This window comes from Bolinopsis microptera, chromosome 1 (genome assembly GCF_026151205.1).
Source record: "Bolinopsis microptera isolate Bmic1 chromosome 1, MBARI_Bmic_1.0, whole genome shotgun sequence".
NCBI lineage: Eukaryota > Metazoa > Ctenophora > Tentaculata > Lobata > Bolinopsidae > Bolinopsis > Bolinopsis microptera.
In genome coordinates, this window is record NC_087072.1 from 8,181,916 (window position 1) to 8,206,210 (window position 24,295).

At 38.8% G+C, this 24,295-nt stretch overlaps 3 protein-coding genes across 3 annotated transcripts in view; 2 read left to right on the forward strand and 1 right to left on the reverse strand.

Annotated features, from left to right (window-relative positions):
• The window catches only part of LOC134811811 (uncharacterized), a 67,634-nt gene that overhangs the window by 25,055 nt on the left and 18,284 nt on the right, over positions 1-24,295 (reverse strand). The window lies entirely within an intron of this gene.
• The window catches only part of LOC134811708 (piwi-like protein 1), a 74,738-nt gene continuing 54,144 nt past the window's right edge, over positions 3,702-24,295 (forward strand). The window contains exon 1 of the mRNA XM_063818737.1: positions 3,702-3,706. The gene's annotated coding sequence lies outside the window, so the exon portion shown is untranslated. The remainder of the gene's footprint in view (positions 3,707-24,295) is intronic.
• Positions 14,845-22,803, forward strand: LOC134811800 (uncharacterized). Its single transcript, XM_063818888.1, has 11 exons — positions 14,845-15,015; positions 15,721-15,799; positions 17,195-17,399; positions 17,534-17,717; positions 17,861-18,030; positions 19,899-20,041; positions 20,222-20,402; positions 21,215-21,335; positions 21,482-21,631; positions 21,744-21,943; positions 22,639-22,803. Exons 7-11 carry the CDS (start codon positions 20,322-20,324, stop codon positions 22,747-22,749), a joined length of 663 nt encoding a protein of 220 aa, XP_063674958.1. The 5' UTR covers positions 14,845-15,015; positions 15,721-15,799; positions 17,195-17,399; positions 17,534-17,717; positions 17,861-18,030; positions 19,899-20,041; positions 20,222-20,321; the 3' UTR covers positions 22,750-22,803.

The following is a 24,295-nucleotide window of genomic DNA, read 5'->3' on the forward strand; positions in this document are numbered from 1 at the left end:
TCAGAACTTAACCCAGAACTTTAACATAATTTCTGATTTATACACGTTCCCAAGTCAATCAGTCCACGTATGGGTTAACCCATTTTATCACCAGTGTATGCATGCTGGCACATGTGTGACCGATATCGATACAGTAAGTGGAGTTTATGGCGAGTCTTGAAAATCCCACATTTGTTCATTCAGGAAAACGATAAATGTGCGATTTGCTCTTACTTCTTCTCTGGCATTTTAATCCTCTTCAGCAGTAGAAAAACTTGGTGTAATCCAATGAACTCTGTGCCATTTTATTGAAATCTAAATTCATAATCTAGATTTGTATTTTGCACACCTATTGAACCTGAGTGTAAATATTCTGGCGTGCGTTTTTGTGAGGTGGCGAACTTATATTAAGTATATTTCATCATATCATGCGCCCGTTATAGAATAGAATAGAATAGAATAAACTTATACACAGCACTACACAGTACACATTTGAAACATAATAAATAAGTCAGAAATTGATAATTTTGTTAGTTTAAAACCCTTTTTATGTCTAACTATAGATACATGATAACGATATAATTCTAAAGTAAATAGTAATATGGTAATAAATTAGTTATCAATTGTAATACATTAAACATAAACTGTGGTCTGTGAGATTAGGGTTGTAACAAATAGCTGTCTAATATCGTAGATAGATTTAACTACAAAATTAACTTTAATCGGCATCAAATTATACGTTAAAACAATCTTTAAACCCTTTGTTCTACTCATAGAACATATTGTTCAGCATAACATATAATAATGATATGATCATAAGTGGATATCTGAGTAAATAAATAATTAAGTATGCGAGTTTCTAAACAACTGGTTTACAAGACGAGTAGTTGATTGTTGAACCCTTTATATGGCAGTATTATATGAGATACTGGCATAAAACATATAATATTTTTTTTTAACATATAATATAAAAAATATAAATTATAAACATATAATACATATATATAACAATAAGTTGGCAGTCTGACACACCAACATCCCCGACGATAAGAATGATGTTTTAACCCTATAATATTTCATCCACAAGCTAAGTCTAGGTTGTTAAAACTTTATATAAGTAGTTTCCTGTCGACTCCTCCCTTTACTATAAATAGAGTATAACAAATCTATCGTGCTTTTGCATGCTTGCAAGGCGCACGCTTTTATATATATAGTACTGTAAACTGAGCTTTCCTGAAATTATAAATCATTTTACGGTATTTTGACAATCTGTTACATGATAAAGATTAAAGAAAGCATGACATTCGGTCTTCTTATCACAATTTATATTTATCTTCATTTTTTACTAACTAGTAATGTTATGAGCTGCTTGCTACTCTTCTCAATTTTCTCTCTCTCTGCACTCATCTCAGCTCTGCACTGGTTACGTGTACCTTGTTGTGAAATTACAACAGGAAGCACACGCTGACCTATCACCTGGTTTCTTTCCTTGCTCTGATTGGTTGGTTTGTGTCACGTGTTTCCTGTTTTGTGTTTTGATTGGATATCACGGCGATTTATTGCGCTAATTAAGGTATGCAGCACTGTCTGTGGATAGTAAGTATTGTCTCCCCGCCTCTACTTGTTAAATTTAGGAAGTTTACACGAAAATAGTTCGTTTTTAAAAGTTGAATTATTTTAGTTTGTTCCGTACAAGAATTTCGCTTTTATTTCGTTTCGTATGGTGCCATTAAATGTAAAAATAATGGTTCGTGACGCATTTTATCTTGAGCTGATTTTTACTGGACTAATTTATCAGCATATGTTGAATTTGCGTTGCTTCAAACGATATCAAAACAATTTGTTGGGTTGCTAACTGGTTGTTCATTTTAAGTTATATCGGCCATGACTGTAAAGTGTAACATTGCTTAAATGTAAAAGTTTAGTATCGTTTTGTGTATTTTTATTTCTTTTCTTAAAATAGAACTTGGGCCCAACCTTGGAAAATATTTTTGATACTCCCTTTGCTTCCAAAGAATTACACCGTACATAAGACACGTAAATTAATGCCAAAAATAGCTGCTTCACCATGTCAATACCCTAATTATACGGCCATAGTCTTGTAAGTTGTACTGGAAGGACAATACACTGTGCACACGGACAATGTATACTTGAGGTGTACGAGTATAATGTTCTCCGATTTCATCGTGTCCTGAGTACGTAAACTCGAGATGACAGGTTCACAATATTAAGAAACTCTTAAAATGCACTGTGCTGTCAGCAGTCATCTTGTTTCCACTGTATGTTTTGGTGTTGTACAATTGACTACTCGGTTTAGTTTAACGTTATTGAGAGAATGGGTCACTGCCTCTGGCCTCACATGAAATGCTCTTATGAATCTGCATCATTTGATAAAATCTTATTATGGATGATAATGGTGATTTGTTTCAAATTCAATGCATCGCCGTTTAACCGTCCGCGACGAAGGCACTGCCTAAATATGCCCTTTTTGCTACAAATCAACATTCCATACTATAACTATTAACACTGCACTGCCTAGCCTAATGCAACGTTAATACATTCCATAGCTATCGTTGTAGTGCGCATTGCATACCGATGTCAGAATGTAGCCGCTGGAATTCATGCTATTTGCCAGAATGAACACCTCTGCTTTTGAGTGGGATGACCACGGTCTTCACACCGACCTCATCAAAGATTTTTTCAGTAGCTTGGGTAGGTTGACAGAGTTTTCTGGTTATTGAATTTTGATGTGTGAAGTTTTTACCTAAGGTTCCGCTTTAATTTTGACCGATTTAGAAAAAAGGTTTTCCCGGCCCTGTACCAACTTTGTTTTGAACTTAATGTATTTGAGCAGTGAGAAGTATCTCAAGTGAGAAGTATCTCAAGTTGCATAATAAATCGAATTAAAAACCAGGGCTAATAAGGCTGTACAACATTATCATGAACCATCATATTTACTCCTTATCAAGTTACATTGCTGCTCTTTTTTTATCTGACTGCCTCTATCTATAATTAATTAAATTGGTATAAACAGCCATATCGATTGTACACACAAGCTCTGAACATTGGCATGCCTGATGGCATCACTTAACACACAAGCATAGCTGTTGGCATCTCATAACACACAAGCATGCCTGCCTGGCTTTTGGCATTTCATAAGCTCAGAAAGAGAGAGAGGCTACTTCTCCATAATTAATAAGTGTCAAATATGGTGAACACACAATATAATTACACACGTTGATTAGTAGAGCGAGAGAGACAGGAATACACGTTTTACTGTGCTGTATGTCCTGGTAGAAGCTGCTGTTATTATGACAAACAAGGTGCGACCACATACTAGTTTGTGTGTTTGTCTGGTCCAATTACAGAGAGTTATTGCCGGCTCTCAGACATTCTAGAATATTCAGGACCAAGGTGTGATAGGTGTGGATATGTGTGGATATTATCAAGCGATACTTACTGCTGTATCTCTCTTGGTACACCCAATATTGCTGACGTAACGCGTTATATAATATATCTGGTGATGTTTTATTAATATGTCGCTTATGACTCGGACGCTGTAGCCTTTACACTTAGATCATTTCAGGGTACGAAGATAAAGACTGCGAAGACCCTGACACTTATGTTGACATCCTTAACAGAAATCCAAGTCAAGGTTTGTCAGCTGATACTAAATACTAAGTTTGAAACCGTTCTGATGTATCGTGAACACCCTGTACATTTATTGTATACATGATTTATTGTAAAGTTATGTTATGCAGTATGCATTCAGCATTTAGTACTTCTCTGATCTTGTTTTCAAAACATGTTAACGAGAAATGTGCATGTTAACGAAAAATTGTCATGCAATATAAACAGTTATCATGAGAAGTTCATGATAATGTTATCTGTAGCCACGAAACATTCTATTCTTAATCCCATCATTAATTCGATTTATATCGATATCGAGTTTGTTGTCATACTTTGACTGAAATTTAGACGACTAACTGGTACTACTGACGATAGTAGTCTCACGATCTGTGATATCTGAACAAATTTTCACTGTACTACAGGCTCTAACATCACTTCTATGAGCATCATACCACTATTTCCGGGATATTCGCGTGTTCTCGATTCACCTGGCGCGCTGCACCAGCCCGCCTAGAAGTAAAAGTCTAGCTCAGCGCGCGCGACGCATATTGAAAACGCTGACAACGTTGTGTTTTGTAAGATATTGTGTTCATTTCTGATGAAAGTAGTAGTTAGTATTACATTGCGCGCATACATTCACGATAAATTTTAGACGCGGGCTGTGGAATTTTAAATAGCATGTGGTTTCGAAAAATAAATGGTTTCCAAGACGAGCCCAACGATTCTCTCTCGGAAAACGTACCGATAGCTCAAATTTTTCCAATATTTTTTAATGGGTTAGAAATTCGGTTCGACAGTTGAGAATTGATTTAAACCAGAAAGTCCTGACTCATGATCCTGTAACTGAGCATTGTTACTGAAGAAAATAGCCACCATTTAAAATCATGGTGACTATTTTAAAAGAAAATTCGGTCATCTGCAAATTGCATGTCAGTTAGTAACATTTCAAATAAAACTTAAGTTTTCTCTATATAAAACAGTTAATTCTCCTTAAACTTATAGCGGACAAGTGTACCATGATTCGTGATCGTGTAAACAAGTATCGAATATTAGGACAAACTCTATCATCTAATCCTCTTCTTAGTCTAAAACCAATTTCAGAGTTCCTGGACAATTCGCTTTCTCCGACAGCACTCAAAAGGACAATTTCCAATGTGAGTACACCTCCTTTCTGAAATAATCTATAATCTCTATAATGCAGGAGCATTATCAAATCCACGATGGATGTTGGGGATTAGGAAGCATTCAGAAATTGACGAAGAAGCTAACTTCCAAGTTCCATTATGTCATTACTTACGTTTATTCCGTTTTAAGAATACGATACACATTATAAGAGGAACTAGCCGTCTTTTAATGGACAGTGCTGTATCATTTTGTTAGGATATCATTTTCCTAATTGGCTTTTCGTGCAATACTGAAAAACTATTGATTTTACTCCAAACTACTTCAAGACAAATCAATTATATTCCTTTTCCTGTTGAACATAACCTGAATGTGTTACGTTTTCACGTATATGCTGTGTTTACATTTACCATATGCCAATAGGGAAACTCCCTATTTGTGAGTAATTTAGTGTTGCCTGAGCGATATACCATACCAGCTAATAATGTTCTTTTTGTCATGGCAATACACGCACCAAACATTGTATTCGTATGACTATTGATTACTGTAGAGAGCATTTCTCTGTCGCTTAGGAATTTAGTGTTATTATACCATGTTCAGAAGCGCAGCTGATACAAGCAACATCTTATCGTGACTTGGATTTGCAGTTGCAGCATCCGCACGGCTTAAGAAGAGCATGTTGCAAACTACAAGATCGTATTAGTATTAAAATTGGAGCGGAAATTAATATATCTTTGATGGTCACGTGTGCAATCACTTTCACTTTTAAAGAGTTGCAATTTATTTAACGAAATGTCTCGCTTACATCGTGATTGGTTTCCCGTAATTCTGTTGCTTCTTATCATGGCCATCCTCCAAAACGACTCTAATGCTCGACATCCAACAATACAACGCTTATGTTCATTGTTCATTCATTTAATGTTAAGATTCATTTGCGGAATTGTGATATTTTAATGCTTGCCGTTACTTATGTTGAATTAATTTTAACAGTATCACCGGCACCGTTTGCTTTTAGTGATTGTTTTTGTAACTGTTACTCAGACACCACGTGGTGTCATTGCTCTCATATTGTTGCGAGCTTTATTCCAAATATAATTATAATATTGGGGGTGTATTTAGGATATTGTCAGTACGAGATTTGAATCACGGTTTACAAGTAACTCTCCTGTGTGTGTGCTGTTTGTTAAAACTTCGTATGCGCGATGTAAAATTGAATTTAATGTCCCCTTGGCAAGTTGCTATGTGACGACAACTCTGGTGTTACCTTTCTCTTGGTGTTGTGTCTTTGTTTCGATCATGACGTATAGTTACAGTTTAGTTTATTAGAGTTCTCTGTAACAGTTTAGTTTATTAGAGTTCTCTGTATTTGATTGTGTAACCATTAGTAACCTTGGCAAATAAGGATTATTGATGAGGTCATGCGCTCTTTACTGATTTACCGCTCCCTTGCATATCCCTCCGGTTTATTTTATATTATTTTATAGGTTATTAAAGTAACCCGAGGCGATTATTTAGCGTATACTCGTTTGAAATTAACCCTGTATATGATTTGGCGGCTGGTCACCTTGCTTGCGCCATGTTTTTCTCGAATCTGGATTAAGCACTGATCCATATTAAATCATTAGTTTGTAACCATTTCATATTCTGTCAAGACATCAAACGATTTGCAAGAAAATTATAGCAAAATTCCCATCTGGCTACGACCATGAGATTTAATTTTCTTTTAATTCGTGCTTGCTGCTGCCGATCAGTATGCTTCAAATTAGTGTGCTGCTGTTTATTGTAAGCTTGACAAAATTATTTCAGTTTCTTTTGACTTGCCAGTCCAGATTGTTCTTTGCTTCAAAAACTGTTGATAGCTTCTGCGGTCCGATGTCAACCTCGCAATTTGATACATATAAATCAAATTGCGAGGTTTTATAATATTAGATGATTATCCAATCAACCATGAGTCGCAAGTTTACAAGACGCTTATCAACCCAAAAAAGCACATCAATTTTGCAAGTTTACAGCCGAATGTGTCGCCGATAAGGAACTGCCACTTCTTTGCCCCCCACCGCACATTTCTTATTACACTGTAGTACGTACGTGCATGTAATCCGAGTTGCTTTGTTCTTTTGGCCGGACCTCACATGACACGAACCAGACATTCCACGGACATGCACGAGATATCTTTACTATCAACTTTTAACAGCTGTGCCAATGGTTTACTTGAGCTTAGGTTACTGTCCAGAGTGATTTAATCTGTTTTGAATTATTAACCTGTCATAATACTCTAGTCTTCAAAACGTCTGATGTTTTCTGACCAGAAATTTTCATTTGAAGTGTCAATAACAGTACACTGTTACATTTGAGTTTAAAATACTGTTTCTAATACTGTTTTTGGCAGTATTAGATTACTAAATTAGTCGTAAATCGTTATTTTCTAGCTTGTTTTAATACTTTCCAATGTGAGAATGTCGTCTGAGGTAAGTAGTATGGCTTCTCAAGTTCTCATTTGTGGTTTATGATTGTCAATTGTTGACACATATCACTAAAGTGTTATTGTTGATTGTTGACGTTTCTATTTTAAAGTGTTACTGTTATAGTACGTGATTGTTGATATTTCTATAAGCGTGTTGTAGACTACAGTACGCTATCCTGATAGAGTGCATGTTGTGGTTATTAATCAAAAGTGTTGTGTGTCGTTGTTAATGTTCTCGGAGACCTGAAGCCTTGTCTTATCTTTCCACAGCTCATCCGCTGTGCCTTGTTGCTGCACACTGACTGTACAGTGTACGCCGGCACCTGTCCTACTGCTCAGTGCAAACGTGCCCCAAGTTTTAACATCATATTATATGTTTGCATAGTCTAAATATTGCCTTGTTCATGTTTTCCATCAGTCTCTTTTGTTTATAATTAGTCAGTAATATAATGCCATTATGTTAATATTCTTATTATATCATGCATTTCAAAAGTGATGGACAATAACATGTTGTTTTTTTGTAATTTTCAACAGTAATTCAGTTATCTTTTATATATGTCGCTCATTTCCTCTTCATAATTATATCACCTATTTCTATTACATTCATAAATTGTCAGACATTTCATTTCGTTATCGTTACCCTGCATGTGCTTTGTGCGTCGCTAGGGCGAGTGGTGGTCAAATTTCACGTCTTGTCTCTATCCTTGAACAATGAACTTCATAATGAAGAGAAGCGATTAAGTTGGGGCAGAATATATGAGACCGAATAAGGAATATGACTACGGTAACCGGGAGCAGACTGAATAGTGGGTATAATTATTGCCGGTATCCTTTTTAAATACAGCAGATTCTTTGTCCGATGGAGCACAAAATACCCAAAGTAATACACTGCTATATGGTCCCCTTACCGTTCGATGGAGCATTATAAGGGGTCACTATCGTATTTCAAAATGACGTGGAGGGAACTCTCTGTACCATTTTATAACAATGGTTAAGCGGTCACGTTTGTATACTGCGTTAGTATGATACCATTTAGCATATTCTCGCCCCAGACACCACCAGAGTCGTTGTTCCTTATGTTGTACTTCAACCATTTGCTCGATTATTCTTTCAACTAGGTGCAGAAAGGGGAAGCTTTAAATCCCCGATGCTGTAAAGTAATAAAACTCATTGTCGGTGCTTTCTGCCTAACGCTGCCAGGTAACCACAGATTTAACCAGGTTGTGAAATAGGGGATTCCAGAAGTTTCTTTCTATTTGTCGCGACTTGCAACCATCATGAACAGCGGATACTCGGGAAATTTAATTTAAAAATAATGAAAGTAATCCGCCAAACGTTGCCGCGTTTGAATCTTTGCGTTAACCGGCGCGTGAAGGGGTTTTTCCAGAACGTTCTTGTTTGCAAACATAGTTTGGCTTACTTACCTTGGTTTTGGTGAAATTTGTAATATCTTCCGTGCCCCTTTCATAAAGAGTCGCCCATTAACAACAGCCCATTCTCAGATACAACGTGGTCTAGACATTGTCTAAACAATATCCTCGAACTGAACAGTTAGTCAAGTTTACATCCCTGGTACATGTCAGCCGTCACGCAGTGTAACTCTACACGTGGTAGTTCATGTTCCTATTGTCAATAATGGTATACTTAATGTAGTTTGGTAACGTTCCGTCTTCAATACAATGTTTGGACTGAAGATTTGAATCGGCCAGAAACTCCTATTGGGTTACCGATTTAATGACCTCTGACATTGTATTAGTCCGTTGTATCACGTTGTATTAGTCCGTTATAATTATATCCCTTTTATTTTCAACTTTTGATCTGTCTTTTTCAACCATTATATACCAATTATGTGTTAAGGTCACGTGTTTGCACTCCGATCATTAGGGGTAATTACACGACCTGGTCTGGTGCTAAGACTGCCACAACTACTAATGGTTAATGGTTATATTTATTAGCTTTTGTATCACATTCAGAATAACTATACGAGCTACAAGCGTCAAGCTGCATGTGATTATGGTACATATTATGGGAGTATTATGTATTTCGTCTTGATAGTATTCTTATTAAAATGGTTATAATCGTCTATGCCCTAGTTTCTTTACGCAGAATTGATAGCACAAGATTGTAAGGTGGCTATAAAATATTTATTTACATGATCTGCCAATTCTGTTATCCTCAGCTGACCCCGACTAGTTTTTATAGCCGTATGGCCAACAAATATTTAATTATTGATACCATATTTGACCAAAACCCATAATCATGGGTAAGAGTGTACCCGCTGCCATGTCTCTCTTTTCCAAAACAAAAGAGAGAGGGAGGATATTTAATTTGAGGAACCGTCCGCTAATGCAAATTGAAACCGAGAAATGAAAACGTTCCGCTATCTCGCTTTTTCCCATTCATTCACGGCTTATACGAATTGTAAATAAACTCTTATAACATGGGATCGGAAAAGCGACGAACCGATTTTCATTCTCGGTTTCAAATTTGCATTAGCGGACGTTCCCTCAATTAATAACATTTCCTTTTTGTTTGGAAAAGAGAACACTGCACGGTACAACTCTACCCATGAATTATGGTTTTGGTCAATATCATCTCTTTTGATTATACTGTCAGATAATTACACAGTCTAAACCTCATTAATAAAGGAGGTAATTTCCACGATTTCGAAATTCAGCCTTTTGAAAACGTTTCCTTGTGTTTAGTAGTATATCTGTCGATAACCGACTGAAAATGGCACATTTTACTCATTCAAGTTTGAGCATTAAAATTCATATATAATGCAATTTAAAATATCGTGGAAAGTCAGAAATTTATTCGAAATCCACGTATGAGCAAAATCTCACCTTTTCCGCACGTGGCAATCTTGAGCCGGACGTTGCATCGCATACAAAATTGAAACAACGTAAATATTGCATAGGGTATTTAATATATAGTTTGATAAGCATGAAAATTTCAGAAGAATTTCAAAAGACTTGGATCACAAGGGACTCCAAAGTTGATAAACATCGTAAAATCAAATTTTTTAGTGATTTTATAGCTATTTTAAATCAATTTGGCGTGTCCCCACGTGTGCAACTTTCGATTTTTTAACTTTAAAACTAGCCTATAACACAATTTAACTTTACACCTTTACGAAAGCAAAATTGAGCTCCACAACCCAAGGGATGGGCCTAACACCAAGAATACTAATTCACAACTTTTGTGTTTTTAAAAAATTATTGGGGGGGGTGTCACGTCCCGTCTATGACCGCTTGACTCATCGAATCAAAAAGGACAGGACATAGGCGGAATAGGGCTGACAACGGCGGACATAGACGACATAGCGGACATAGGCGGACATAGACTGACATAGGCGGACATAATGCGGACCTAGGCGACATAAATGGACACCTAAATTGCTAAATAAAATGTTCAATTTTTGCTGTTATAGGGGATCATGTTTTTTGTCCGTTCGGTACCCTATAATATGTTCAAAACGGACAAAAAATAGAGCGACCAAAAACGGACAAAAATGGACCAAAAAGCGACAAAAATGGAAATAACAATTAGTGCTTCCCTCCTCCTACTCTTCCTCCTCCTCCCCCTGTCTTCCTGATCTTCCTCAGTCCGCTTCCTCCACCCACCTCAGTCCTCCTCCACTCCTGATGGTCCTCCTCCTGGGTCCCTCCTCCTGGACCCCTCCTCCACTTCATCCTCCTCCGCTCTTCCCCCACAGTCCTCAGTCCTCCTCCTCATCCTTCTCCTCAGTCCTCCTTCCTCCTCCTCATTCCCTCTCCCCCAGTCCCCCTCCTCCTCCTCCTATTCAGTCCTCCTCCTCCTCCTTCCTTCTCAGAGTCTCCTCAGTCCTCTCCTCCTTCCTCTTCCCTCTCAGTCCAACCCCTCCTCAGCCATCCTCCTCAGTCCTCCACAGCCCTCCTCTCTCCTGTCCCCCTCTCCTCCTCCTCTGTCATCCTCCTCCTCCTTCCACCATCGGTGTCCCTCAGTCCTCCTCCTCCTGTTTCCTCCTCCTGTTCCTCCTCCTATTCAAGTCCCTTCCTCCTCCTCATTCTCGCCTCAGTCCTCCTTCTCATTTCTCCTAAGGTCCTCCTTTCCCTTAGTCCTCCCCTTCCTGAGTCCTCCTCCTCTTCCTTCCCTAGTCCTCGTCCTCCAGAGTCCTCCTCCTCCTCCCTCTCAGTCATCCTCCTCAGTCATCCCCTCACCATCCTCCCCAGGCCATCCTCCTCAGCCATCCTCCTCATACTCCTCAGCCTCTCCTATCTCAGTCATCGTCATTTCCTCCTCCTCATCCAACCTCATTCCTCCTCCTCCTCCAGGGTCTCCTCCCTCCACCTCCTCCTCCTCCTGGGTCCACCTGGTCTCCTGATCCTCCCCAGTCCTCTATTTCCTCCTCCCCTCCACAGTCCCTCCTCCTACTCTTCCTCCTCGACCTCAGTCCCTCCTCATCAGTCCACAAACAGTTTCTCGCTCGTCCTCCCCAGTCCCTCCTCCTCCTCCCTGGGTCCTCCTCCTCCTGGTCCTACCTTCTCCTCCTCAGTCCTCTTCCTCCTCTTCCTCCTCCTCCTCCCTCCTCTCAGTCTTCCCTCCTTCAGCCATCCTCCTCAGCTTATCCTCCTCAGTCCTCCTCCTTCTCAGTCCTCCTCCTGAGTCCTCCTCCCCTGAGTCATCCTCCTCATCTCCTCCGCCTCCTCCTAGGTCCTCCTTCTGGGTCCTCCCCTCCCCTCCTCCTGGTCTTCCTGATCCTTTCCTCCTCCCCTCTCATCATCCTCCTAAGTCATCCCCTCATCATCCCTCCTCAGCCATCATCCCAACCTCAGCCATCCTTCTCCAGCCATCCACCTCAGTACTCTCAGTACTCTTCAGTACTCTTCATCCCTCAAAATGTTTGGTCCGCCAATGTCCGTCCGAGTCCCCGCCAATGTCCTCCGTGTCCGCCAAGTCCCAAAAAACACGTCCGTTTCTCAAAACTCCAACCAAAGGACAGGACATAGGCTGACTTAGACGGACATGACACCCCCCACCCCCCACTAATTCTTGAAAGACTAACTTCATAGCAAATTATCTTTAGAAGGAGCAAGGAAGAACTATTTCCGGTAGAATTTACCAGAATGCCTTGAACAATTTATACTAAGATGAAAAGGTTCCTCAGATTTTGAATATAACTTACTTCCCTTAATTGGTGTAAAATCGAGTTTGAAAATTTTCTTACTTTGTCAAAAACAAGTTTTAAAAACTCTTAATTTGATGACGTCATCAAGTGATAATGAAATGACGTTAAATTATTTCAATACAATGTAAACTGAAGTTTAAAAAAACGATTATCTTTAAAACCTGTGGTTCGAGATGACTGGAACGTTTATTACTTTTTGGTCTACGGAACACTTTAAATGTAGCTACACATAGACTGCAAACGTCCCCTAACATCATAAATATTAAATATATATTGCTCAACGACAATCTGTTGTAAAACAGGGTTCCAGAAACCCACTTGCCGAAACTGCTGAGCTGAAACATGACATTTTGTTTAAACCGTCATTTGGGCAAGTCTAACGCCCTCAAAGTTTCAGACTCTAACATCAATTTAACACGGTTTTTATAAGGTCACCTGAAGATGGCGATTTTTGTTTTTTTTTACTAATACGTATAACATGCTGGCGCGAATTTTGGCGCAAAATTTCTTAAAACCCCATATAACTAATTCTTATTCCTATCAAACATAACATTGAATAAGAATTTTTTGAACTTAAAATATACCTGCTGACTACTTCGATGAGTCCCCTTAATGCCTGGAAAACACTAAAGGGGAATAATAGTATAGGGGTAAATAGTAGATGTGAATATAATGCGACGTAAATGCTTGCCAGCATTGTGATTTTAATCTGGACAGCATGCATCTGAGCTTGCTGATTGTAGGAATGTAGGCGATAACAAATCTTGCAGCCGATCACCGATCACATTCCGATTAGCTCATTATATTCAAAGATCAAACGTAGAAAGCGTATGTTCTTATCATTATAAGTTTTAAGCTCATCAAAAGAGCTTAATTAGGTTCCTTAATAAGTTGGGACAATGGTTTTAATTTCTAATATGAATAGTTTCATGCCTATCAAGCCAAATTGGGCTCTTAAACATGCATGATAACTTAAGACCATGGTTTAAATTTCTAATATGAGTGCATGATACAAGACTAAAGGCACTGTTAGCTGACTGCCTGAGACGAACGACTAGGTCTTGCTTTATACAACGTGGTTTCATATCTTAGACTGAGTCATACCAATATTACTTCTAGTTCTATATTATATCTCTCCATTCGGTGTAGCATATGTTCATAATATCGGGATATATATTCAGAGTCAGCCTGGTGGCATTTTGAATACAACGAATATAGATTGAAACTCCATAGTATGGGTCCGAGTTGTTCTCGCATGCCCCACCTCCTGAATATTGATATTAGCTGCAAGCACCCTGGATTCCATGAGAAGTTAGTACACACTAAAACACTGTACAACAACTGTACTATTTCTATCACGCGACATTATTTATTATAATTTATTAGTACAGCACACCGGCCAATTTGTGTACTGTATGCTGTCTTGACATCTACTAATGCGTGAGGGAAGTGGGGTAGAGAATATTTCATTTCCCCGTTTTTTAGCTGAGTGTAATGTTACATGTGTTACATCATTTGCTAGGCTTGGCTCCGAATGACTTCAACCTAAATACTTATACGGTTACCATTTGTCAGAAGCTGTAGCAACATAACATTTTCAACGTCCTTTAACATGTTACATATTATGGTAAATTTGTTATACACATTCTGCTTTTAAATTAAATTGACGTCAGTCGGCAAATGTATCCTGCGGTTTCGTTCGAATCGTTTAAAACTTCTGATTTTGTTTCTCGGATGTCGATCATCACTTTAAAGCTAAGTGCTAACCACTATTTCCGGTTAAATATAGAGTATAAAGTTTTTTTAATTGCTAAACCTAACCTCAGTTTATAATATTTGTCCAACTATAGCGATTCCGATAGATTTCTTAAAATGCACTCCTCTGCTCACATATATCGTACCGTGTGTCACCACAAATCATGTCTCACACCCAAACACACAGCACAATGGTATCTGAAGCACTGGTCAGCCTTGACGAACAGCTGGCTATACTACGTGGTAGGACCACTGCGTTTGACGTTGACCTGAACTGTCTTCTGGACCGAGTACGGATATAAGGGGGACTTCTTCCCTGTCCTCTTTAACATCTTAAAATTTAGCTCTCCTTAAAAAACCTGATCTGACTGTTTTTGTTGAATTTTATCGTGATTAACCGAGTTTGTAGAATAGGAAATGTGTCATTTTCTCTTTTATAATAATTCGGTCAATTCGAATTTCACAGTTTCGTTATAACCCCTTTGTTAACACACATTGTTTCCATCAGAAAGAGAACATTTGAAATAGCAGCAAATAGGAAAAGTCTGCTGAGTAAGTGTGACATTAAGAAGGTGATCTGTACTCGGCTCAGTCTAACTGCCAAGAAATGGAACACAAAGGTTAGTTTTTATCTTTTTTATCTTTACCATGTGCTCGTTTTATGGCAGTAAATACATAATACATTTTCACTGTTAAAACTTTAAGTAACTCATTATAACCGCAGTTGAATCAGTTGAACCACGAAGTTACCTGTAAAGACGAAATGTTAAAGTTTGTGGACCGAGAGATTGAGGACAGGAGAGATAATGACAACTTTGAGATAAAGGACTCGCTGCTCAAACTGAATAAGGAATGTCAAGAACTGAAACATGAAAATGCTAACCTCAAAGATCATGTGAGTGTTCTAATAAAATGACAGATGTCAAAATGTTGGTGTTTATTAGGGGTAGGTGTCGTCTTATCAGTATTGTCGGGGTTGTGCGGGTTTAGGCTATCACGCAATCGAAATCTTTTTGTAGTTTCATTGGCATATTTGTGAAGAGCTTAGTATGCAAAGCACCGTAATGATTGGTCGGAAAACAAAACATCAACACGCCGTTTTTTAACGACAATTACCATTCGGTTAAGAATCCCTACCATGGAAGTGTAAATTTTCACAAGTCCCAATTTTTTGCCGGAACTTTCAAACTTGAATATAAGCTGGAATTTGACTTGTAACAGTATCTGATATTGTTTAGCCTAGACCTTAACATAATATTCATTGCCCATACACTGTCACAGTGTCACATATATATGCAGGCCGTTTAGCCGACACATTTCCACTCTTTTTCTTTGACCTTGTTGCTGCACGTTTGTCATGGATCTCGTTTATTGTAACACAACGCTGAAGATCAGCTTGAAAACCGAAAAGATTTATATTCACGTGGATTAAGGACTTGCATTTTACATTTTATTGAACTCTATAGCTGATTCACCATCGATGAATGTTATTTTAATATGATAATCTAACCTATTATGATTTTATTCAAATCTTAACTGTTTTAAAAGCTAACATAATCGCGACTTAGCGTAATCAACAATATAATTTTTACTATCCCAGCATCACGGGTTACGCAGTGAGACAATGAGACTTGAGGCAAAAGAAACAGCTCTTATCCAGCATTGCGTCAAACAACCAGGTATGTTCTGTGTAACTAAATATGTTCTGTGTAACTAGGTATGTTCTGTGAAACTAGGTATGTTCTGTATAACTAGGTATGTTCTGTGTAACTAGGTATGTTCTGTGTAACTAGGTATGTTCTGTGTAACTAGGTATGTTCTGTGTAACTAGGTATGTTCTGTGTAACTAGATATGTCCTGTGTAACTAGGTATGTTCTGTATAACTAGTATGTTTCTGGTAACTAGTATGTTCTGTGGTACTTAGTATGGTTCTTGTGTAACTAGGTAATGTACTGGTGAAACTAGTAAGTTCTGTGTAACTTGGTATGTTCCATGTAACATGTAACGTTCTGTGTACTAGGTATCTTTGTGTAACTAGTAAGTTCAGTGTATCTATGGTAAGTTCTGGTGGTAACTAGGTAATGTTCTGTTAACTAGGTATGTTGCTGTTAACTAGGTATTTTCTGTGTAACAAGGTATGTTCTGTGAAACTCGGTATGTTATCTAATAAACTAGTAGTTCTGTGTAAACTAGTATGTGTCATGTGTAACTAGGTATGTTTTCTGTGTAACTAGATATGTTCTGTGTAACTAGATATGTCTTGTGTTACAAAGTATGTTCTGTGTCGGTAGATGAAGTGAAAATGACATCATATACTCATGGAGTTTCCTCGCCCCTCTCTTCCTACAAACCTAAACTGACAATGCTTTGTATTCTTGAGCCAATGCCTGATAATGGGAGAGCCCTCTAGAAGGCTTCTAGAAGGCCCACCTATTATCTGATAATGGGAGAGCGTTCTAGAAGGCACAGATTCGACGTAAAGATTAAAGAAGCTCTCTCTAGAACACTCTCCCATATTATCATTTTGATAGATACAGCACAGATTATATTTGTTGCCTCTCCTGATCCTTAATATTTGCTTATTGTAGGTACTGTAGTTATATAACATTATATGTGTTATTGTTACATTGTTGTTACACTGTTGTTACACTGTGTTTCGATCTGGTTGTTATTAATCTTAGTTATTATGTTATATTGAGATTGTTTTCCGTAGTACAAAAGTTTATTTACTCAGAGTTAGCCTCTCTCGCCGATATGTCATGTAAGTTCGCCAGCACAGTCAAACTCTTCACAACTCTCGTCAACAAACTTAATCTTGCTTACCTTATCACTCCAATAACATTTTGTAAAATGAAAACTACCGGTACCGCAGCCCAGGGGTGACAAAATATTGGTCCATTCACGTTTAAATTATAGCCATTCTCTGGCTTGCTGGCTGTTCTAATGAAATACCTATTTGACACGGCCAATTGCAATCTACCAATTTTGTTTTTTTTTGTGTCAGCTTTTCCCAAATTAAGTCCTTAAAATAATATTTAAAACCCTATAATTTGCTCTAATACGACTCATTCAGGTGACACGGTGGTGCAGATAGGTAAGTTGGAGATTCAGGCAGAACAGAAATCAGAGGAGATCGTGATCCTTAAACGTGATCTAAACCACGTGACGTCATCACTCACTGAGCTGACAAAGCGGCACGTGAGAATGATAGACGATAACAACGACCTCCGATGCAGGTACAGACAATGAAGGAGGACCAGAAGATGGCCTCTCAACAGGTATGACTAGGAGAAGTCCGGCGGTGCACATTTTCCAATGTTCACCTTTTTAGGACTTACTGGCATGCTCGTTTTCATGATATTTTCTACGATGTTTAGTACAGGTACAACTTCCTTCATCCGCTGCCTCCCAGTTAGCACACCTCGCCAAAGAAGTAAGGGCGTGAGTGTCTACAGATGTTGGAGGACAGTAGGATGTACATGCACCGTATGAGCAGCCCTGTCACCCCCAACATTGCCCTCAACTACGAGACCCCCGCTCAACCTACACCCAGCATCATGAACGAACTTGAGGACGCTATCATCACTGACCTTCAGGTATCTGGTTCACACTTGATCTTATTAAATTCAGTTTAAACTGATAACCCGAGCTAGTTTCCATCGTATTTAAACATTAAATAGTACATCCACCCTCACCCATTTTCGAACTTTATTGAATTAAATTGTCTCTGTCCCATCAGCAACGAAGAAAAGGCAAAGGAACGTCAAAAGGCAGACAGTTTGCTCGAACACGAGCTAGAATTGCAGCACAACAAAAACAAGCTGACAAGCGGGAGACAACTGATGACAGTGATAACAAGGACAGTGGAGTTAAGTCTGGGGACTCTACGGACTCTGGAGAAACTGAAAGGTAACTGCTCGATCAGAAGAATGTTATACATTGTATCATGATTGGTGTTGTACACATTTACTGTTGGTCTCTCTTTAAAGATTAATCAATTTTCAGTTTTAGCTGTAGCCTCTGATTGTAGGACTGAATCCCTACCGGACGGAATCACTACCACCCAAATATCACTACTGTAGTGTTTCAGTCCGGTAGTGATTCATCCTAAAATATACCTCAATCCTACCAGAGTTCTTAGATCACTAGTTCTAATATCATGAACGTATCTGAGCCGGTGCTCAACATGATGCTTGCTATGGGCCTGTCAGACAATGTGAAACCACAGACTTACGTACGCAACGAGGAGCCCTAACGCGAACTGGTTCGGATCAAGTCATCCATAATGACCTGCTATAAAACGACCAATACATGATGTGAACCTTCACATGCTCGTTATCTCAATCAGCTAGCGGGACCATATATAAACCCGCAACGCCTGTGTTAATCTTATAACCACTAAGTCTTCCTCATCCATCGAGTTTAATCCCTGGCAGAAAGAAAGGCAGCCAGCACGTCCTCTACGATGGTCACCTCTACCCCCTTATTATTATTTATTAACTATATTAACAGAAAGAGGGAAGACAAGGACCTACTGGAAGTGCAACAAGTGCAAGTCCCCGCCTGATCCTTGTCCAGGCCACCTACCTGTTTCTGCTACTCCTCATTACCCACACGAATCTCAACCACTAAATTGCGCCCACCGCTTCCAAGTCTAAAATGAAGACCCTCGCCGCTACAACTGAGAACTCAACTAAGCAGATTTGTTTCAGGACTCTGTCGCTGACTATCCGTCGAAGCCTCGTCCCGGCTCAACTGTGATCCCAAGTCCCTTGGCACGACTATCAGACGAGCCAGAAATGGCAGCCTACTCCCCATTTCCTCCTAACTACCTGAACCTCTCCCCTGTGGGTAGACACTATGTTGCCTGGACATCCTCCTACGACACCAACACCAAAGATCTATCCTCCATGTACTGCAATACAACAACAACATCATCTATCAGTTCAGATCACCACGTCGTGATGGAACCATTAAGACCTCCTCCAACCTTTTACTCAACTCTTCACATTTCCACGCCTTACACCCTACTGGATGGAGAATCCCTGCAAGCCTTTGGACTCCAACCCGGGAAGCGCACCATCAAGTACGAGAACATCCTCAACGAACTGGACTCCTACGGACCCTTCTAACCCTCAGACGGTGCTGTGGACTATGAAATCGCTATCAGGAACGCAGTCTCCAACGTCTGGCCTTGTACATACCTTGAGAGGATGGCTGGTTCCACATCAAACCTGGAGATGCAACGGTATTGTTGATGATTAAGATAACTTTGGGATTTACCGAGTTTCTGAAAAGCTGTTGGATCTAAGATTTTGGGTTAATGCTTAATAATGTTTACATATTAATGAGTGATTTAAATTACGTGGATCAGATATAATATCTATTATTTTCTTGACCAAATTTCTGCTTAGTCAATTTATCAAAGAAAAATCAAATAATAATTAACAAAAAAAAATATAATTAACTAATGAAATTACACAAATTATGCCTTTATTGCAAAGTTCAGTAGGGATCACAACAAAGTGGTTAGGTTAGGATTAGCGGTAGTGATACGTCCGGTAGTGATTCAGTCCTAAATATACCTCAATCCCTACCATTAGTGATTGGTAGTGATTCAGTCCGTTAGGGATTCAGTCATGTAGTGATTCGGTCCGTTCACCGTAGCCTCTAATGTGTTAACCTTACGTTATGTTAGATGGTAAAGGAAATGATCTATTTGATTGAGATTCTATCGATATCTATTCACTTATTTAACCTGATTTAATGTTTGCCAGGTTGTACGAAGAGAGGAGTAGAGTGCTTCAGCTGCAACCAGTCCGCACACTAAGAGAAGATTGAGACGTGGAACTGCTTCAACTGTCAGTGACGGAGAAACGCCGCGCAGAGACGCGCTGCACGACCTTATAGCTGAGGCTGAGTTGAGTTTAAAATCTTAGCGATTTTTGGATGATTCATTGTCACTTTGTGTGATCGTTCATTTTCTTTATATAAACTGAGTGACATCTTTTGAGTGTTTTTACTAATCATTATTTGGACATGACAGATTGGCCAGAAGAAACTCTTTCCCTTCCAAACCCACTTACTGTCTCACTCGCAGCCAGCTCGATACTCATCTCTGAACGGAGCACCACTCAATCAACAGTGATACCAACATAACCAGTGTCAGCGATACCTGGCAATCTGAACCGGGCCCTCATATGTCCACTCGTGCGATGTACGGCCGATCCAACAAACTCAAGATGGTTAAACCCATGGAGGGTAGTATGACCCTTCTACAGGTATGTACATTTTGTAAGACTGCTACAGATATCAATGTTAGTCATAACGACAAAAACCGGAAGTTATTGTAAATGAGTATAACAAGAATTGCGCCCGTTTAAAGTTTGGCGGACGCTACATTTTCCATTTCACATTTACTAATAAATATAAGTATAAGCTCCAATCAGTCACTGTTCAATACTTCATGATAATAATATTGATAAATTTATGCATCAAATACGGGAAACACATGAAATTCAGTTCATATGCCGTAGACTTAACTTGTATCTGTAATTCAAGAACTTATTTCAGCGAAGGTAAACTATACTCGTGTACACATACAATACACTATGCGTGCACTACAATTGGGCCGATTACCAATAGTATTATTAATACATTTACATGCATCATAACATTAATACACAGTCGCGCGCCATCATAGATCACAGGCTATCTATCCATCACATCTCCGAAAGCAATCCTCGCGGCGCGCTACCTTTTATCGTTGCATGGTAACGGACGGAATGATCATCATATTCTGACCGCCTACTGCTATCTCCAAAATCCACGTTTTTCCTGCAAAAACCTCCATATCGTAAACCTTTCACTAAATTGCCTTTTTTTTTCAAGGGTGAAAAGGAAAAAATGAAGCCTTTACATTGTAGACGGTTGATTTATATCTCCTTTCTTATGTAAATTTTGTAAGATGGATAATACCCAAACAGCTGTAAGGCGTATGCTGGTGTTTAATAATTGTTCGTTTATCTCTGACAAATCTAAAATTATATCTGAATCTTTGTGATATCTCCCACATTAAATGCTATGTTTACAGTGGAAGTTGCTGGCGATGAAGCAGACAAACAACTCCCTGCTAAACGTGGAAGAAAGGCCTGGTGTTCTGCAACGTAACACCGTGTCCGCTATTTCAGAAGGCGAGGGAATTGGCTCTCTCGGTAAGCACCACTTGTCAAGTTTTTAGTTTCACAAACTGTCACCAAAGCGGTCAACTTTACTACTCTATCGTACATGGGGTGGTTGTCAACCGTTCTGATATTTTGGTATTCTAAGATTGTGTTCCCTGACGTGGAAATATTTGCAGGAGGGTTGGACGACTTTGGACTTGGTGGGAGTTCGGGTGGTATAATGTCTAAAGGAGCCATGACACCGGTAAACCGGGCAGCTAAAACACCCTCAGCTGTTGGCAGATCGGGTGTTTTTAATCGATCTCAGGCTGCTCCCATCAACCAAGGTTAGTTTTGAAGAGTAGCAACTTTATCAATCTTTTAAACTGTGTAGATAACCACTACTCATCAACAGCTAGATGAGCAAGTTGGTTCCACCTAATTCTCTCGTTATTTCAGCCAGCGCCTCTTCAGCCTCCACCCCCTTATCCAGCAAGACTCGTCCAAACGGAGCGACAGCTAGCGAAACGGAGCCTTTGAAGGACAAGGCTGATCCAGCCGATCTGTTCAAGTACCTGAGCACGAAGTACGAGGTGCCAAAGAACACCATCAGTTCAGATTTCAGTTCTGCCTCTTCTGAAACTAGAGCTGGTTCAAAGGTATGATGATCTTCTTTTCTCAATTTATTGTTGTGTGCTTATAAAAAGTTGCCGCTTTTCTTGTTTCCATCCCACTTGTCCACTTCAGTTGAGCTCTGGCATTCAATTTAATATTAAATTATTGTGATATCTATTCTTAGAATCAAAGTGCTATTGACTAATAAAGTTGTGAGTTTCTGCCTTCAACTGATTTACTGGTATTTTGGATTAAACAAAAAATCACTTTTTACGGCACAATCAATCAATAAAATATTACAATGATCCATACCGCGGGGTTTGGGAGAAATCTGGGCTCGCAATAAATCTGGGCTTTCGTTGTTCACATTTAAAGTATGTTAAATTTCGTTTGGGTAATGGAAATCGGGGTTTGCCGTAAATATCGGTATATCGGGGTTTCACTTTATTATAAGTTTTACTCAAAGTTAAAGTGGTGGTCCGGACTCCGGTGCCAAAAGTAATCACTTTTTGTAACTTGAGAACCATAGCGTATGGCCAGCTTAAAAAATATGATATTACTTATTAGGCTATTAGCTCTACAATCTTGAATTTAGAGAAATAAATCTAAGAGTAAGATATGTACTCCTGCAACTCTAGAGCGCTGTGTTCAGTTTTTAGAACTGTACAGTTTAAAGGGGCCATGTAGTTTTAGCAATACCAAGTTCTACCAAAGGTACCATCAAGTGGTATGTTATCAGGGTCCAGGGACAATGAAGGATCAGAATGGAACTGACTCATTTGTAAGCACCCAGCATGAGAATCTATACTTCTTGATGTGTTTATATAGATATTCTCTAAATGAATTTTGAATTGGGGGCCAGAAATATTCGGTACTACAACAATTTGGACTCAAAGGACCATGCAGAAGCAGATAGCATTGATTATCCGGCGACGGATGTTATGAGAGCTTCAAATTTTGATTCCCAAATTTCTGGCTTCCAGGGTATTCTAGCCTTAAATAAAACACAGACGCATGCTCTGGGGTCTGGGTGTTTATAGTTTACGATATCAGTTGATGTTACTGAAAATAAAATTAACCATCCAGTATTTTAACTATCAACGTGGTGTATTTATTATCATATTAATCGTAAGCTTTTACTCAGAAGTACTGTCTCAGAGTACTATTTGGTGATAGGCTGGCGTACCTTGATAAGTTTAAGACTTGTGCACGTACTAGGCCTATAGGACACCAGAAACTTGACCAAAAATTTTTCATAAAAGAACACACCAAACCGATATTCAAGCATAATAATATTCTAGCTATACAAAATCTCTATACATACCACAGTTACCTCGAGCTCTACAAGATAATGAAATTCCGTGCTCCAATATCCCTATATGAGGGTTACACATGTTCGTCGAGGAAACCCTGCCTTCTTATCTGTCAGGTAGACCCACCTGACAACCACAACACTAGGTCAACCAAAATTTTTAACATTTTAACCCCAAAGTTCAGAATGACTGACTTTACTACTAGTGTAATGTGCTTGCGAGGAAAACTTAAAAGTGCGCTATTAGCCAATCAGCATAACCACGCCCTGCTTGATTGGACCGTAAAAGATTTTGGCTGCACAAATATTATCTTCCAAACATTATAACTGGCTGTTCACACACATCTCAATTAAATTCCTCTAGGCTACTGTTTTCCAAGTCTTGTCCTGTGAGTAAAGAATGTGTGAGAAGGTATTAATAAAATAAATGTATATTTTTTGAATTTTTAAATCTAATCTGAGAATGAAGTATAAAGAAATTTTTAATTAGCACTGTATAGTTTAAGATATTTATAGCTTATTATAACCATTGATACAAAGGCCATAATCTTTCGCAAGCGCTTTAATATCCACCTTGAAGCCACATTTTATATCCTTGAACCACACAATATAAACTAAAGCATGTTTTAGTGTAGACTTTTTGTCACAACAAGACTGCAACCTATAGTAACAACTATAAACAGAACCCCTAATGTCTACTAACAAATTTCTTCTAGTCCTAAAATGAGCCCTGTCTCTAAAAACCTAACTGAACTAGCGTTTCGGTGTGTGCAAAAGCTTTCAGGCACGCGCATTCCTTGCCCCGTTAGTTACCTGTCCTTCCAAAACCAAACTAGCAGTCAAGGACAAAAAGTCATACACCAAATGGGCATTATATTTTATGAATTGTTTTACATCTTTTTATTCTGTAAAATGTGCTAAAATTAAATTTCTTGTTTCATTGAAAATTTCTTGTTTCATTGAGATCTTAATCGAGTGTTTGACTAAAAATCATCTATTTCTTGTGAGTTGTATTATTTACCGTTTATTTATGTACAGTATTACTTACAATTATGTTACATTTTTATACGCTTGTTTTTCTTTG

Coding starts and splice junctions, on each gene's coding strand:
- LOC134811800 (XM_063818888.1), top strand. CDS start 20,322: ATGTCCACTCGTGCGATGTACGGCCGATCCAACAAACTCAAGATGGTT. Junction 20,403..21,214: donor GTAGTATGACCCTTCTACAG/GTATGTACATTT, acceptor CTATGTTTACAG/TGGAAGTTGCTGGCGATGAA. Junction 21,944..22,638: donor AAACTAGAGCTGGTTCAAAG/GTATGATGATCT, acceptor GTATGTTATCAG/GGTCCAGGGACAATGAAGGA.